At 33.3% G+C, this 17735-nt stretch overlaps 1 protein-coding gene across 1 annotated transcript in view; it reads right to left on the reverse strand.

Moving 5' to 3' along the window:
* The window catches only part of LeuRS-m (Leucyl-tRNA synthetase, mitochondrial), a 25318-nt gene continuing 7583 nt past the window's right edge, over window positions 1-17735 (reverse strand). Inside the window, exons 11-30 of the mRNA XM_080165581.1 lie at window positions 11601-11747; window positions 11306-11373; window positions 11011-11122; window positions 10666-10777; window positions 10222-10346; window positions 9690-9766; window positions 9250-9334; window positions 7696-7756; window positions 6901-6965; window positions 6092-6196; window positions 5077-5185; window positions 4592-4656; window positions 4070-4143; window positions 3660-3718; window positions 3211-3339; window positions 2929-3003; window positions 1788-1898; window positions 660-755; window positions 310-438; window positions 1-107 (exon numbers count right to left, since the gene is read on the reverse strand). Of these exons, the coding sequence (XP_080021707.1) occupies window positions 51-107; window positions 310-438; window positions 660-755; window positions 1788-1898; window positions 2929-3003; window positions 3211-3339; window positions 3660-3718; window positions 4070-4143; window positions 4592-4656; window positions 5077-5185; window positions 6092-6196; window positions 6901-6965; window positions 7696-7756; window positions 9250-9334; window positions 9690-9766; window positions 10222-10346; window positions 10666-10777; window positions 11011-11122; window positions 11306-11373; window positions 11601-11747 (1861 nt within the window). The 3' untranslated portion in view covers window positions 1-50. The remainder of the gene's footprint in view (window positions 108-309; window positions 439-659; window positions 756-1787; window positions 1899-2928; window positions 3004-3210; window positions 3340-3659; window positions 3719-4069; window positions 4144-4591; window positions 4657-5076; window positions 5186-6091; window positions 6197-6900; window positions 6966-7695; window positions 7757-9249; window positions 9335-9689; window positions 9767-10221; window positions 10347-10665; window positions 10778-11010; window positions 11123-11305; window positions 11374-11600; window positions 11748-17735) is intronic.

The raw sequence follows: 17735 nt of genomic DNA on the forward strand, positions 1-17735 counted from the left end.
TTACAATATTCTAAATTTATTTAATGCAAATAAAAGAATGAAAATAAAAATTAACTATATTTCTTCTGATCTCTTATGGAAATTGCTGCCTTGTTACTGTTTACTTCCTGAAAAAGAATAATGAAAGTAAAAGGATGTCTATGGGTTTGTCTGTTTGTTCTGAATAATCTTGCTAACCACTGAACCAATATGGTTCTCTTTTAAAATGCAGCTTCTCGTAGTTCCGTTATTGTAGCCAGCTGCGAGTATCACATTATTAGAGTACATAAAAATCTGGTGCAACATCCAAGTAATAATATATCCATTTACCTGTAAATGTTTCTGGAGCTCCTCCCTACGTTTTTGTCTCTTCAGTTTTGCCGCCTTTTTTGCCTCTTTTTCCTCGGCCCTCTTGGCGCGCACCTCCTCTATCTGTTCTGGAGTTAGTTCAACTTTTGCCTGTTCAATGGATATGTAATAAACGTAGATATTAGGACGGGGTCAATTTAGGTTGCTAACATAAAACTCATTTTTTACTTTTAGTCAGTTCGATCATCTAAATAGTAGGAGGGGAAGGAATGGGGTAAAGGGGGTATCGTTAATTTAGACAACTTCCAGTTTTACTTTATTGGTGTACATGCTAATCTGTTGTAATATCCAAGTGATAATACATCCATTGCCTGTTCAGATTTTGCATATTCAAGATTGAGGGTGATCTCAAAATCTTTGTGGATTTTGAAATGTTTGTTTGTGATGTCGTGAGGCAGAACTTTTTCCTAAAAATAAAATATTGTTTGGATCATGGAAAGAAAACGAAGTAGCGGATGTCGTCCTATTTTCACAGTAGCTTTTGATAGGTTATATTAGGTTAGATTAAATTAGGTTATTTTCAATGATTACCCCGCCGGGGCTAGAAAAAGGAGAAAAGCTACTGTGAAAATATGTCGAAACCCACTACTTCGTTTTCTTTCCTTGATCCTTGTTTCTATAATGCTGATAATTCTATTATATTAAGTACAAAAGGCTACACCCCTAGAAGGAAGGATTGAGGGAAAGTCGACCCTCAACCTTCTATTTTAGTTTTAAAAAGAAAAGTAAATATTTTTGGTGGTATTTTTCAAGGGCCCGATATCTTTGAAGAATTGTATATCCTCCCTTCAAATTGTTAAAAACCTTCCCTGGACCTTAAGGAATCATCACTATAGAAAAAAAACCACATGCAACGGTTATTGCGATCCTTCGCTGCAAAAAGACATACAGACAGGCAGACATACTGTTACTTTTTATTTACAATATAGAATATCTTCATGTATATTTAGTAAAAGGGATGATTAGGTGGTAATTGGATAAAAAAAATAGCAAATCATTCAGTATGTTAAAAGATGAAAACGTGAAAAGAAAAAGAATGCGTAAAAACTGCAATCGTAGCTGAAAAACCTAATAACAAAGTGACTGAGCTATTAGTCAGGTAGTGAGAAGACATTGGACAGTATATTACACTGGTACCCAAAGTTTTTAACCACGTTATCTTATTCGACACTTTTAATTTTTGATAGGTTGGTTACAAAGTAGTAATGTCCTAACGTTTCAACAATTATTTTCAATCTACAGAAAGGTGTATTTTGTTGATCATTATTATGGATTTATAGTCCATTGTCCTATCTATTGATATCCCTGGCTGTTAATGCCTGAACAGTAGGGTGATGGCAGGCTAAATCAAAAGCAACTTATTAAACCTTGGTTCCAAACTCGTAGTGTCCATACGTTTCAACCAATAATTTCTATCTAATATCCCTGGCTGATAATACCTGAACAGTATGATTATGGCAGGCTAAATCAAAGGCATCCTCTTCAGTTAACTCATTAAATCTCCATCTTGCAACGTTAAGAACACACAGATCTGTATTGTTTCCCCTCACCTATAGTAAAATAACTTTAACAATACTAGAGGCTATGCCCCTAGAGGCCTTAAAGGGCACTTGAAGAAAAGGGGTGGAAGGGGTAAGTTGACACTCACTTTTTAACTTAATCTTTAAAGAGAAAAAAGTTTTTGGAGAGGTTTTCTACAAAGTTGAATTTAAAGCTTTACTAAATAGAAGAATCATATCAGTCCAGCGATAAGCGAGATCCTTTGCTACACTCATATGGACAGGCATCATGTTACTTTTATATAAGGATAAAGTAATTCGTTTAGACATTACTAAATACAAAGCCGACTTAGTCCTCAATTTGGTGAAGCTTCAATTGAAGTTATTAAGGGGTGTTTTTAATTTTGACAAATTTTTGGACAATTTTTTAATCCAGAATCCGAATCCGCAATCCGATATTTTACTAGCGGATTCGGATTTTTAATTGTTAGGCTAAAATTGGCGTCTTGAGTAATTTTGGTCCAAATATATATTTTAATTTTTTACAAAGTTAGGTTATGTTGAGTAAGGGTTAGAAAATGGCCGCTGTAGGGTCTAGAAATAGGAGGAAAGCTACTGTGAAAATATGAAAAAACGCAGCTTTAGATTCTTCCCAGTATCCGATAAAATGTAATCCATTAATTCAATCCGGGATACGAAAATCCGGAAACCGTCAAAAAATAAGAATCCGGAAACCACGGATTAATCAGTTTCATTTTTAGGCGGATTTTTGTAAGATTCCGAATCCGGTCTAAAAATTGGACGAATTGCCAACCCTATTTACGACAGAATCAATATCAAATAAAAAATAATTAGGAACTTTTTTTTCTAAACAAGGATAATTGTTTGTTTATTACCTACGAGCGATAATAGTGCCGAAGGCACTGGCTAAAAAAAAACTGGTTTTAATCTTATGATTGTACATTTTTATATTCGTAGAAAGCTGGATATAATAGGATGCTAGACATAGTTTTTTCGTATGGATGAGAACCGGTTCCTATCCACCGGATTCGAAAAAATACGAGAAATAACTATTATTGACCTTAATAGGAAGATTAAATGTTGAATCAAGTGAAGGCCAGTCTTGTTCAAAAACTCCTTTGTCCCAGGCAAAATCCTTAACAAAATATTTTAGAATTTTTATAAGCTGAATAAGTTTTCAAATGATTTTATAATACAGGATATGAAGGCAAAGTTTTTTTTCGTTTCGCCCAGCAGACATTTAGAAAATAAACTAACCCGTCCCCTTATTTCAATTTATGTAAATAAGAATTCGCCTGGCACTTTCAGTGAATGCACCAAAAGTAATATAAATATGACTTACATGGAATGTTTTTGTAGGGGAGGAGGCCAGCCCCGCCCATAATTCTGAACAGAAATGGGGGGCTATGGGGGCTAAGCATATTATTAGGCTCCCCAATATTTCCTGGAACTCGGGGGCATCTCGTTTCACCTAAAAAATTTTCAGGTCATGGCGGGTAAGAAATATTAATCCGCTCTATTTTCTAAACTTTCTGTAATTAAGATAGAACAACTATTGAGTATTTTATATGAGATTTAAACAATACTTTACATTGCTTTATATACTAAAAAGGCATAATTTAATAACTGTCCCTTTTCTGTGCCCTTTGTTCTTAGTAGTAGCACATCTCTATAATAGTTTCTTTGTACGTTCATCCGTAAGATTTTTAAATTTTTTTTTATCGTAATACAACATTGTTACGAATATATAAAAGGTATTACTTTACTATTTAAGAAATAAGAGTTGTTTACCTGTCCAGGAACAACCCAAGCAGCTGAACACATGGCATGGATCCTGGCCATTACAACAGCTGCAAAAATATTGTTATTAAAATTAAAACTATGAAAACGAATACATTAGATTCAAATCAATGAATTCGATCGTTTTTAACTATATTTTGTATAGAAAAAGTTTATAACTTTAAAATGATAAAGAATTATTTTGCCTTTGATATTTCCAATCATTATATTATTTTTTGACTAGCGGCTGCTCCTCTAGCATCTAAGAGCTCAGTAATCAAGGAATAGAGAAAGCAAAATAAATAACCTAAAACATTCCAAGACCTATATAATTATAATATGATTACAGTAAAATATTGTGCAAAAAGTTGCGTTACTGTATATGATTGAAAAGCCTTCTCTGTTAATAAAAAAAAATTTACCTGTGTTTCTGGTAACGTGGTAGTTGAAATTGATTAGACGAAGATTTTGATTCTTGGCTTCTCTCAGTTTTGCTCTAAAAAATAAATTTAACTATGTAAAATACTTTTTTAAAGCTAAATATCAAAAACATAGTCGTCCAGGGGGAGGAGGGGGGGTTGTTATCTCCCTCAAACTTGGAAATCTATTATTATACCCCCCTTTAAACTTGAAAAGCCTCATTATACAATACATCCTAAATAAAAAGATTGGACGTCTTTGATCAAAAAGCTAAGGTTAACAAGCAGATTCTTTTCATTTTAATTAGTTATTTATTGGTGAGGTAACAATTGAGATATCTGACAACAAACCCTTAAGTTGCTAGACTTTTATTTAGAAGCTACAATGAATGTTCCCATTAGTAGACCTTCGCGTAAATACGGCTGATAAAGAAACTAATGCCTCTAGTATAAAACAGCAGAGTTGGAAGAATCGATCCCGTCAGCAAACTCATAAATTATATTTTAAAGCCTGAAAGTTGCTACCTGAATTCATCCATTTCACCATCATATCTTAACTCAGGAAGGTTCTCGTTCTGTAGTTCTAAAACCTGGAAGTTGAAACATATTAATCATAAGAATTATCAACATTTTTCTATTTAATTCTATTTATTAAAATTAAAGCTTCCTTGAAAAGCAAACAATTAACGAAACAAAAAGACATGAACTTAAGCCAAACAATTTTTTGTCACTTTTATATTAGATTATCGCAGTAAGATATTTAAGGGGGGGGGGGGGTAATGCAACCATCTCGTAATCAGTGAGCAAATGGCACCCACCTTGTACCCCATCCCCTACTACTGAAGGAAAGTACTGACCAATAAATAAGGACCATTGTAGCAACCTAAATTGACGAAAAAATTCCCTGTTAAAATATCCACGTATATTATATCACTTATTGTCGTCTAAAACCAGAAAGTAGCTACATTTACAGCTTGATAAAAAAAACTGCTTCTGATGAGCACTTTTACCTGGCTGACCATCTTCCAGAGTTTAATTTGCAGATTTCTCATTCCGACATACTCCTTCTCACTCCAATTTCTTTCTGTCTGAGGAGATACATTTGTAAGCATCATCATTCTAGAAAATATTAATGATTAACAGATTTCTCATACCAACATACTCCTTCTCACTCCAGTTTCTTTCTGTCTGAGGAGATACATTTGTAAGCATCACCATTCTAGAAAATATTAATGATTAACAGATTTCTCATAAACATACTCCTTCTCACTCCAGTTTCTCTCTGTCTGAGGAGATACATTTGTAAGCATCATCATTCAAGAAAATAATTATGATTTTCAACTTGGTTCAAAGGATAAATGTATTAAGTATAGATATATAACCCCTTATTGATTTCTCCTTTTTTGTAGTGACTTGGCTGTGTTTATTAGCTGATATTCAAATACCAAATTGAAAGTCGGAACAGGGTCCTCACTTCAAGGGTAGAGTTACATACAGCTTGTGTCCCCTCTATTATTTAACTTCAACGTTTTAAGTAGTTTATTTTTCGACAGGCGACGTATGACAATTGTAGGGGTGTATATTTTCCAACCTAGTTGAATTTCTTTTCAAAATCCCACTTTATTTCTTTCCACAATTTATATAGTAACAAGGATGACAACATCCATAAAAGCTAAGCTCTGGAATCAGAAGAAAGGACAAACGAACAATAACTCTTGTAGATTTTTAGAACTTAATAAGCAGAAAATTAATTTGCAAGTCTAAACAAAATTGTACATAAATTGGGTGGTTCCCAAAAACTGTAATAGTATCGTATCGTAACGTATTATAAACGGCTTTCCGTCACGAGAATCCGGAGGCACGGGCTAACAAAACTGGTTTTAATATTATGATTGTACATTTCTATTCGTAAATATAAATATATAATATGATACGATACATGATATTTCAGTATGGCTTAGAATTAATTCTAATCCAGCAAATATTAATCGGTTTCAAATAAAAGCTATACTGGAAAAAACTAACCTGACAGTGTCACAGCCGTATTTATCAATTAACAATGATGGGTCTACACCATTGTGTTTAGATTTAGACATTTTCTCCCATTCTACAACAACTGCACTTCCGTCCTCCTGTTTTATTCAATTTTAAATTTTAAAATTTTGTCATGTATCTAAAGGTTTAAGACAATGGCCGATAAATAGATCTAAATCCCCAATGTTCATACAAAAAATTATTTCTTCTGTAGATTACAATTAGTGGTTGAAACGTTTTAACACTCATCTTAATAAACCAACCAGTCAAAATTCAATAAAAGTCCCCAAAGTTGTTAAGCCAACGAATAAGAATACGTTATTATAAAACTTTGGGGATTAGTGTGATAAACAGCCCAATTTTCCCTCCCTTCCTAGATTTTGTACAATTAGGGTCAATTTTTAAATGTGTTAGTCTTGCAGGAGTGCACAGTTTTATGGTACTGTGTAAAAATGAATATAGAATACGTGGATATTGTGAGAGATTCTCGCTTACCCTGATGAAATGTTTCTACAAGCTGGCTAATATAATATCCCCCTTTACTCCATCCCTTCCCCTGACCATGGAGAAACGTATTGACCAATATCTGATGACTTTAAACCTAAATTGAGGACAAAAATTCTCCTGTAACAATATCCATGTATTCTATTTTGCTTTATTTCTATAGAAGTATACCTAGTCTTCAAAAATTATCCTCAACATTTTTTGCAAGCTATATTCAAAGATTAACTTTGAATATAGATACCAAAAGAAAAAAATGTAAAATTGTGTTATATGACAAGTAATCTAATTTAAAATATTCCTTGGTAACAAATTTTCCATCAACTTCTTCTACTTTGTCAGGCGCCAGGTACTGTTTGGTTCCCTACAGAAATAAAAACATTCAGATATTTTTCAGACATCAATTTTTCATTAGGACCTTGACGATTTGTTTACGTGTTGGTTGATTTCCATATGACTTCCAAACCGATTAATATTTGCTGGATTAGAACCTGTTCTCAGCAAATTGAAAATTCATACGTTACGTCGTATTAAAGACAATTTCCCAGGGATATCAAAAATAAAAATTGTACAAATTTTATTTTAATTTTTTTTTTAAATCCGCGGAAAATTATTTTTTTTTACTAATGATACATTTAGGATATTAAAACCAAAAGTAAGAGTCAAAGGAACTCAACTGAAAAATGCGCTACAACACTGATATTTGGCATGGGATTTAATTTAAACAGATTCAATGTGGAACTGTGAAGAAACGGCGGCGAAACCGTCGTTTTTTTGTCCTTTCTTGCCAAATTAGACAATTTTTAATCAACTGAGATAAACTTTTTTTCCATAAAAATTTCCCTGGTATTTTTACTTGACACTGATGTATTATATTTTTTGAATAGTTACATGTCTGAAATATTATTATAAGTGTCCGGTGCTAATATAAGGGAAACGGCGACTACGCCGCCATTTCTTCACAGTTACCTTTGAAGCTCATTACAGAGACTGCCATACCAAATTTCTGTGATGTTTTAAAAGTTGAGTTTGACTTTTGAATTTGGTTTCAAAGTGTTACACCCGCCCCTCTCCTTTTAAAAAAGTCTTTTTACCTTTATTCTGTAGGATTGACCTTTCACCATTCCCTGAGTTATCAGGTTAGAAAAAGGTTCTCTAAAATTATAGGAAACATTAATTTCAAACAATGATGGTTGGTAATAAATATTTACTCAAACTTATTTTAAATTGGGCAAAAAATAAATTTTAACAAAATGCTTATATTAGCGAAGCTTCTCTATTATTTAAAATAGTCGCCAGTCTGCTTAGTACATGGGAAAAATTAGTTGCTCGTCTGCTATTCAAGATAGACATCTTATTTTTTTAGTGTGAAGATTCTCTATGTAAATAAGCACACAATATACAATTTACTTTGTACGTCAGTCTGTTGATAATGCTCTTAGGTCATTTCCTTTATGTAGGAAAAACCTGTGTGAATATTCGTATGACCACTGCATCGAGTATCTACATTATAAAACTTTAAATATCCATCTCTCAGATATTAAATCAAATTTAAATATTCATTGGGACAAAACAACATATACATTCCATTGCAAAAAACGCGATCTTTGGTTTGTTTAAATGTCCATTTATTTAGCATTTTTCAAGAATGTCAAGCGTGGGAAAATTTTTAGAATGTGGGAACCATTTATTTTGATTTAAATGGTACGTATGATTTTCATTTAAATTCATTTTTTGGACCCGTGAGAAAATTTTTTTAATGTGAGAACCATTTAATTTTCATTGAATTTCATTTTTTGGAAGTGTGGGAAAAAACGGGAGAAAAAATATGTTATAGTATAAAGAAATGTTCTATCAGTTTCAAACCTTTTTCATTCGATAGATCATACTGACTTTGGAAAAACTGTCAGACCGATTTTTGAAATTCAATCTGTGAAAAAAGATATTCAAGTTTTAATTTTTTGTTTTGAAATATCATTTTACATGTATTGACGCCATCTTGGATTATGATAATATTTTTTTGTTAGAAGATTTTTTTTCTAAAATATTTTTAAAAAATCAACTTTTTACAATAAAAAAATCTTTGAACTTAAATTGACCAATAATTCAAAGATTTGTTCTCTTTGATTTAGAAGATTTTTTATGATTTTTATTTTTAATGTCAAATAAAAACACAACAGTGAAAAAAATGAAAATTAAATGAAAAAACGTTTAGTCATTTTATTCAAGAAATTATTTGCTAACATCACCTTTTTGTTGCAATAGAATGTTATTTAAGCAAACAAAATTTAGCATAAATGGATATTTAAATCCCTCGGTATTAAATGATGAGCTAACGCTCGATCATTTAATACCTTGGGATTTAAATATCCATTTATGCTAAATTTTGTTTGCTTAAATAACTCATTTAATATTCAACATTTATAAATAATAATTAATTTGCATTAAGAATTTATCAATAAACTATTCTTTTTGTAAACAATATAATACAAGTATCCAAGGACTGAAAAACGCCTGGGGGCGGTGTTGACATATGTTTTGTTAGCTTTTATATTTGAGAGCGTCACTGTCTAATTTCAGACGCATTATTTAAGGAAAAGGAATGATAAAACGTGAAGGATTTCTGAACAATAAAAAAGAAATAATACCTTACTGGTAGTTTGCCAATGCTATGAAGAAAATGAGTGAAATATCTTGCAAAATACATATGTAGATAAGCGTGCTCTTTTCCGCCTAAATTTTAAGAAAATAAATATCTAAATTCGTGAAATATAAAAAACGTTTAAAATCAACATCAAGCCCAAATTTGGACCGTATTACTACTTATATTTAATTAAAAACAATGTTGTTTCTTTTTATCTGTACAGAAAATTCGTAATTTAGGTATATGTTTACTTAGATTTATTGGTATTTTCAGCTTTTGCAACGACCAACGCAGGTTATGAAAGTACGAAACCATGCATAAAATTATGTGAATATGTGTAATAATATTTTTTTCACTGCTTATGTTGAAATACATATTTATTTATCTACCTATCTATTTTAATAATGTCAAAAATCAAAAATGTGTTGGCATGGCCCTGCTTACCTATATATAAATCAACAGGCATGAGTTTAGCGGCCTCCTGAGAAAATGGTTCATCCTTGTTCTGTGGATCTAAATACCTGGAATATAACAAAGATATTTGAATTTGCCTTCAAACTTTTCAGTCAGTCAAAATCTGGTTTATATATCTATTACATAATAAGCTTTTGTAATTGGTCTACTCTCAAGTATAAACAAGGATGACAAAATCCACAAAAGCGATGAATCACTAATTGGACGGACAAACTAACATTGACTAACATAGAGGGACGGCAGTTTAAAAATGGTAAAAAAACAACTACACATGAAAAAATAAAATATCTAAAATTACAGACTTTTTGGTAAAAGGTATAAAGTTGCCTCGTTGTCGAAAATATACCTAACTGTTTCAGGATTCAGCATGTAAAGTTTGGAATCGAAAGGGCAATTCTAACATGCCTAAATTAACGTTCAGAACAATCCGTTACAGACGGATGGACTGACTCTAATAGAACATATTTATTTTGAAGAAAAATTATCAAATATCTGATCTAACCTGAGAAAATACCAAGAGGAGTCTACAAAGGTGTCCATTGTATCTGTTTCTCTCATGGCAGCTTTTCCACAATTTGGACAGTTTGTGTGCAACCAATCTTTGGCTTCCAGTAATGGCGATACACCCTATTAATAATATTCGTTAAAACTCGGAGGCTGTGATTCGACAAATCAATTCCATTTCAAATTGCTAAAATTTTGGAAATTTTAGTGGCGTAAAACTTTTTTGTTCTGTATTAAAGGTAAGTGGGGAAGAAGAGGGGTGGGGGGGAGGAAGAGGGTTGTAGGAAAATTTTCACTTAAAATTATTTATCTGTATCCTTGTCCCTTGTCCCTGGTTATAACTTAGTTTCAAACAAATAGGAGAATATTAAGCTAACAAATTGACATATTTATTTTTAATTACCGAAAGCCCTCTAAAATGTGGCTGAATGATCATCAATACCTTATCAGTAAGTCCCTCCAGGTATGGAAGCTCTACGGGCAGTTCAGCCTCAGGTACAGGTACAGACCCGCAGTCTGTGCAGTGGATCACTGGTATGGGGGTACCCCAATACCTTAACAAAATATATAATTTACTTTGTTTGTTCATCCAACTAAAGCCTTTGCCAAGAAGGGGAAAGGTTTTATTGTTTGGGGGCGGGATGGTAATCTAATTCCTTGTCATAAGAAAAAATTCCATGATTGAGGTTTGACTAGTAACAGTTTTATTAGAAAACATTTATTGTATGGTAAAGAGGAAAGATGCCTAGATATTTTTTTCTTAATTATTCTTTAGGTAAGTAATTACCGTTGTCTGCTAATAAGCCAGTCTTGTAGGTTAGAACTAACAGGATAACCTCCAATATTCATCCTTTCAGCAGCTGACATCACTGCCTCCTTCCCCTCCTCCAGTTTCATACCTGCAATTCATATTTTTATTAAATACTATTTCAAAGTTGCTTTCTGCGGAGGTTTTTAACCTTAAAGAGCTTTTCTAACCTTTACTTTACCGAATCTAACTACATTAAGAATAGGTACAACATATCAAAAACTTCGTTTGTGGTGAAATGTTACATTAAAATGATTCTTCTATCTAAATGTACCTGTAAACTGAGCAGAATTGACTAGATATTTGACTCCATTTCTTTCTTCAATAATAACTTTCTCACAACTGAAATATAATAGTCTTTAAAGGCCATTGTTTAAAAAGATTAAATAATAAAGGTTTTTTGACATTCCAGTATGTAATACTGCAACCCTCACATTTATAATAGAATGTGAAAGACGAGGGATGAGGGGGGATAAAACATAACCTAAAGCCATCCCAAGACTTAGTTATCAAAATATTAAAATATCAACAAAAAACCTTACTGCTAATTCTGACAATCTAATTTATACCTTATTCCATTATTTTGAGCAAACTGGACTTGATCCTGATTAAGGGAGGGTGTGCCCAGGATTGTTTGTGATCCATAGTCATACTCCAGCTCCTCGGTAACCAAAACAGGAACCTTCTCCCCTGTAAAGGGATTTACAGCCTCTAATCTAAAATAATAATCAATACATTATTCATTGGATGTTGCACCAGATTTTCATGTACTCTGTTAAAGTGATGTTCGCAAATGGCTAAAACAACAATACCTCTTTTAAACACATCGCCTCATACTGCAAAAAATTTATCTTGATGAAGAAGACAAAGATGATGTTGTTAACTTCCGCTGTGAAAAATGTCTTCGTTGCAAATGTGCTTCTTCAAGCTCATCAAGAATGAAAAGTTTAACCGAGCAAAATGAGCAAATTGCTATTGAGAAAAGTGTAACAATTGATTTGGAAAACAAACAAGTTCTGGTTGACCTTCCATTTACTTCACCACCTGATAAAGGGAGAGGTCATTTTCTAGTAAATCCCGTAAAGGTGTGTGTTATAAGGCCTAAAAATAGTAGTAGAACGATAAGGTGCTCTATATATTTGTATTTCCTATTGAATAGAACAATAGGGAAGAAATTTTTTTTTTTTTTTTTGATAACCGTACCTGGAATATCTGAAATTTCTATCAAACGCTTTGTTTGGCTCAAACTGACACAAATAAAAAAAAATATAATTATAATAAATCAACCTGTAAAGAATGACTTCTTCCTTTGTTTAATGGTATAGATTGTTCTTAACCTTTACCTTGTACCTATAGAAAACATTATTATTATAATTATATTTTTTTTTAATTTTTGTCAGTTTGAGCCAAACAAAGCGTTTGATAGAAATTTCGTATTTTTTTTAGATAATCCAGGTACGGTTATCAAAAAAAAAAAAAAAATTTCCCTATTGTTCTATTCAATAGGGAATACATATATCTAGAGCACCTTATAGTTCTACTACTATTTTTAGGCCTTATAACACACACCTTTACGGGATTTACTAGAAAATGACCTCTCCCTTTCTCAGTGACCGACACTCATCTAACAGCAATTATAATCAAGCCCTCAAAGTGTACAAAAGTCAATGTAGACTTAATGAAAATAAAAAGGATCATATAAGAACAGTTATCAAAGATCTTAAGGATAAAAATTTTCTTAAAAACTTGTCTGATCTTCCTAAGGAACATATAGACTTGATTCAGAACTCTTCTTTTAAGCACTACATGCCCTGGCGTACAGTGTCTAAAGATTCTGCCAGTACTCCACTCAGGATCGTTGTTGATCCGAGTATGAGTGGTTTGAATCTTATCTTGGGAAAGGGTGAAAACAGGATGAATAGATTGATTGATGTGCTACTACGGGCAAGAATCAAACCATATATCTGGAGTAGTGACATAAGCAAGCTTTACAATTGCTTAAAATTGCAACCAACTTCATATGCTTACCAATTGTTCTTGTTTGATGAAAGTCTTGATATCAATACACCACCCCAAATTCTGGTGATGTGTGTTGCATGGTATGGTGTTAGTTCCTCAAGTAACCAAGCAATATTTGCTATTGAAGAATTATCAAGACTCCATTCAGAATCTCATCCATTAGCTTTTAGAATACTAAATGACTGCATATATGTTGATGATATATTTAGTGGAGGAGATTCCAAATTTGATTGTAAACAACAAATCTCTGAGGTTGAGTATGTTCTTAACTCAGGGGGATTAAAGCTCAAGTTTGTTGTTGTTTCTGGTGAAATGATCGATGGAAGTGACAGTCTAAAAGTTCTAGGCTATAACTGGAATACTGTTGATGATAAGTTAAGTCCTGGATTTACTGAGCTTAACTTTAACAAGAAGCATAGAGGCTTAAAGTCTCCAAACCCTTTTCCTGTGGTAACATCTGATGATGTTGATAAGCTTCTACAAGGCTTTGAGATAACCAGAAGAGTTGTAGTATCCAAGATAGCTGAATACTGGGAACCTGTTGGCATCTGGGAACCTTCTAGAGTACAATTAAAGCTCTCTGCTCAGTTATTAAATGGTTTGAACTGGGATACACCTCTTGATCCAGAATCCCAAAAGTATTGGCAAGACAAATTCAAGGATTTTCTAGATATTCCAAAACTTGAAGTTAATCGATATGTCCTGCCCAGGGCTTCAAAGCCTGGCAGTAAACTAAGATTACTATGCCTCAGTGATGCTGCTACTAACATGGGAGGTGCAGCAATCTATATAGGTCATCAAATGCCTGACGGATACTTTAGTTGCCAACTCTTGACTTCAAGAAGCAAGATAATGGCACATACCATACCTCGCAATGAGTTGGAAAGCCTGAGACTTTCAGCTATTCTTGCTCAAGAGGTAAAAGATGCACTAAGAGATGCAGTTGGTGAAATTTTGTTCTTTACAGATTCTCAGATTGCTGTCAGCTGGTGTCAAAACACAGACAAAAAGTTGCGTCTCTTTGTGCTTAACAGAGTGTCAGAGATTAGAAGAATTGTCTCATCCCTATCTGGAAGATCTGATAACTTACCAATCTACCACATTGATGGTAAGAATAATATTGCAGATCTTCTTACTAAATTCAATAACCTGAAGCCAGCTGATCTTCACTCTGAGTCTTGTTGGATAAATGGCATGACCTGGATGAAATACAAGTTAGAAGATATGCCAATAATGTCCTTTTCAGATATTAAACTCTCAGCTCAGCAGAATCAACTACTTCAAGAGGAATGTTTTCCTGAAGTTATATTCCCTAATAAAGTTGTCTTACAAACTTCTATCTCAGAACCACATTGTACTGGTTGCTTGTTTACCTCAGGAACTGGGACTCAGCAAATCTGCTATGGAACTTCATTTGAAAGTCCACACTGCTTAGAATGTTCCTGCCCTAACAAAGTTTCTTTTGCTGCTCAGCCTGGGAAGGGGTCGTTATCACTTGTTGATGTAATACATTTTGGCTTAATGAAGACTAAAAATATATTGTCTTTTGTTCATGATTTCATCTGGTCTCTTAAACATAAAATACACATTAGAAAGAAGATTGTTGTTTTAAATAGCTGTCCTAAATGTAAAGCTATTGAAGTTTCAGCAGGAGTACTAACAGAGTATAAGAAAACTCTCCAAGCTGAATCTTTCAATTATCTTCTCCGCCTTGAAACTGAACGGCTACAAAAAAGCTCACCCAAAAGCAAGCTTGATTCTTTTGTATTGAAAGAAGGAATTTTGTACGTTCATGGAAGACTACCAGAAGAAACTGAAATCTCTACTAAAGATCTTGACTTTAAAGTGTTCTTTGATAACATGGATATTAAGGGTGTTTTACCTGTTGTATCTGCAAACTCAGACATTTTCTATGCCATATTAATGCACATTCATCATAAAGTTAGAAAACATGCTGGAAATGAAATCACACTTAGAGAAATTGCTAAGATCGTGTTTCCAATTCACAATGCACGCCGTATCATCCAGATTGTGAGAAAGAATTGTCCTAGATGTAGGTTATTGATCAGAAAAACACTTGAATTATCAATGGGAAATCACCCAGATGCCAGACTTACTGTTACCCCGTGCTTCTATAACTGTATGATGGACATCTGTTATGGCTTTCCTGGTAAGCCTCACAATAATTCTAGAATATCTATAAAGATATATGCCCTTGTAATTTGCTGTTTATTTACCTCAGCTACATCCATACTAGCTCTTGAGTCACTAGAAACTCAACATATTGTCATGGCACTTGAAAGACATAGCTCAAGGCATGGTGTACCAGCGACTATATTTGTTGATTGTGGCACTCAGCTAATAGGGCTTCAATCAGCTCAAATGAACTTGAGAGATGCTAATCACCAACTGAGAGAGTCCATTGGTTTAGAAATCATTCCATCAACTGCTAAGTCTCATGTAGAGAGAGGTCGTGTAGAAAGGAAAATAAGAACCCTTAGAGAAATGCTAGTCAAGACTGCTACAAATACTGATGTATCTATGACAGCATTGCAATGGGAAACTGTGTTTGCTAAAATGAGCTCTGAAATTGATGATCTTCCCATAGCTAGACCTGATGGTTCCTCAAATGATGATGCAGGATGGGGATTACTCACTCCTAACAGATTCAAACTTGGAAAAGCAAATAATAGAGCTATTGAAGGACCACTATTGATATCTCCTAGTACAGGGCCATCCCAATTGCTAAACAAAATCAAGGATATACAAACCTACTGGTATCAGCTTCTACTGGATCGCTTGCATGTTCTTATACCTTCTCCGCCTAAATGGAATAAAACAGACTTGCTGAACAAGGGAGACATAGTTGTCCTAAGACTGAAAGATAATCCAAACTCTAAAATGGAGAAATGGGTTGTTGGTAAGGTCACAGATATTCAGAAAGAAGGTCGTAAAATTCTATGTTCCTACCCTACCTATGTTCCTGGAAAGAATAATGTCAAATGGTCAACTGTCTTCAGATCACCAAGAGATTTGTGTATTATCTCCAGAGAATCTGAAATTCCACTGAACTCTCAAGAATTCTTCAATAGAGTAAAAATAATTTCCTAATTTACTATATCCTTTGTGTACATATTGTATATTAAAACTATATTTTATACTTATTGCACTCACTTTAATAATATTGTGATTTTAACCTATCTAATGATTTTTATCATATGTTTTATATAAATTAACTAGCGGCTTCGCCCCTAGCCTCTAGGGGCTTTGCCACAAGAGATGACAAGAACAAAAAATTCAAAAAAAAAATAAGAAGAATTAAAGAAATCTTCTACAAAAGAAATTTTCTACAAAAGAAATCTTCTACAAAAGAATTCTTCTTCAAAAGAATATTTCTACAAAAGAATTCTTCACCAAAAAAAAAAAAAAAAAAAAAAAAAAAAAAAAAATGGGGGGGATTTTTTGGTTTTTGGGGGGGTTGGGGGTGTCCCACCCCCCAAGAAAATAGCTTAAAACCACCGCAGGACCAATAGGTATATACCCTGAAGAGTAGAATCCATTCGGTTCAGTGGTTACCGAGATCTTAAGCTTCAGACGGACAGACGGACAGACGGACAGACAGACGGACAGACATCGTTCTACTTTGTATTATAGATAATTTTATCTATTTAATTCTATCTTTATTGTGAAATGTGATGTTTTAACCATAAACTTTAATAAATATTGAATATATCAACATTTTCTTATTCTGCCACTTAACAGTCTATAGAATCAGCACTTTAAATTCTATTGAAAAAAAAATATATATATATATATAAATAGGTTTTTTATAAAACTGTTTACTTATTTAAGATTAATAAAATGAGTATTCTTGAATGTGACCAGCTGTCATACTATGACAGAAGGCAGCTGTACAGAGATCCTAAGGATTCTACTGCTCCAGAGTTGTTTTTGACAACTGTTAATCAAAGAGATGATTACTTCAATATGAGATGTTTATATCAAGATCATATTACGAGCCTTCTTGTTGAACCAGTTTATCAAGATATTGAAACATACCTTGTACATGATGAGCTTCAAAATTGTGATGATCCCTGGGATGTTTCCAATCTTGTGCCTAGAGGTATGACCTTGAAAAATGCTCTAAAAATTGACCAAATGAATACCAAGTCATGGACTCAACCTTGTCTGGATAATAATAGAAAACGCAAAGCATTTACAATCAATGAAGTTTCTGTCACTGATTATAGGAGATTTGATTTTGAGAGGATTATGAAGGCCAATGATCATATTCAGCAAGATGCTAAAAACCTAATTCTAAACTCAACAGCTCTACCCTTCTCAGTTGAAACTATCAGAGTTCCTACTAAGGTCTACAGAGAGCTATCAAAGGATCATCCAGCAGAAACTGTGATTGAATTTGAGTATGATCCATCTGATCCAGATTATGTCAATGTTGCCTCCAGACTAATAGTTGGGTATGGAAGAAATGCTGCTGTTGCAATTGGTTTTGGATTTACTGAGGTTGACTTTGATGCAAATAACTCTGATATAAGGAAGTATGTCTTTAAGTACTCTGCCCTGCCAGAAGATATTTCAAAGTTTCTCAGAAAGCTCCCTCCTATGTATTCTGTCAATGCTAAAAGTCAAATTAGGTCTCTAAATGCAGTACTAACTGATCTCTA

This window comes from Acartia tonsa, chromosome 6 (genome assembly GCF_053477335.1).
Source record: "Acartia tonsa isolate MP-2025a chromosome 6, ASM5347733v1, whole genome shotgun sequence".
In the NCBI taxonomy this organism is placed as follows: domain Eukaryota; kingdom Metazoa; phylum Arthropoda; class Copepoda; order Calanoida; family Acartiidae; genus Acartia; species Acartia tonsa.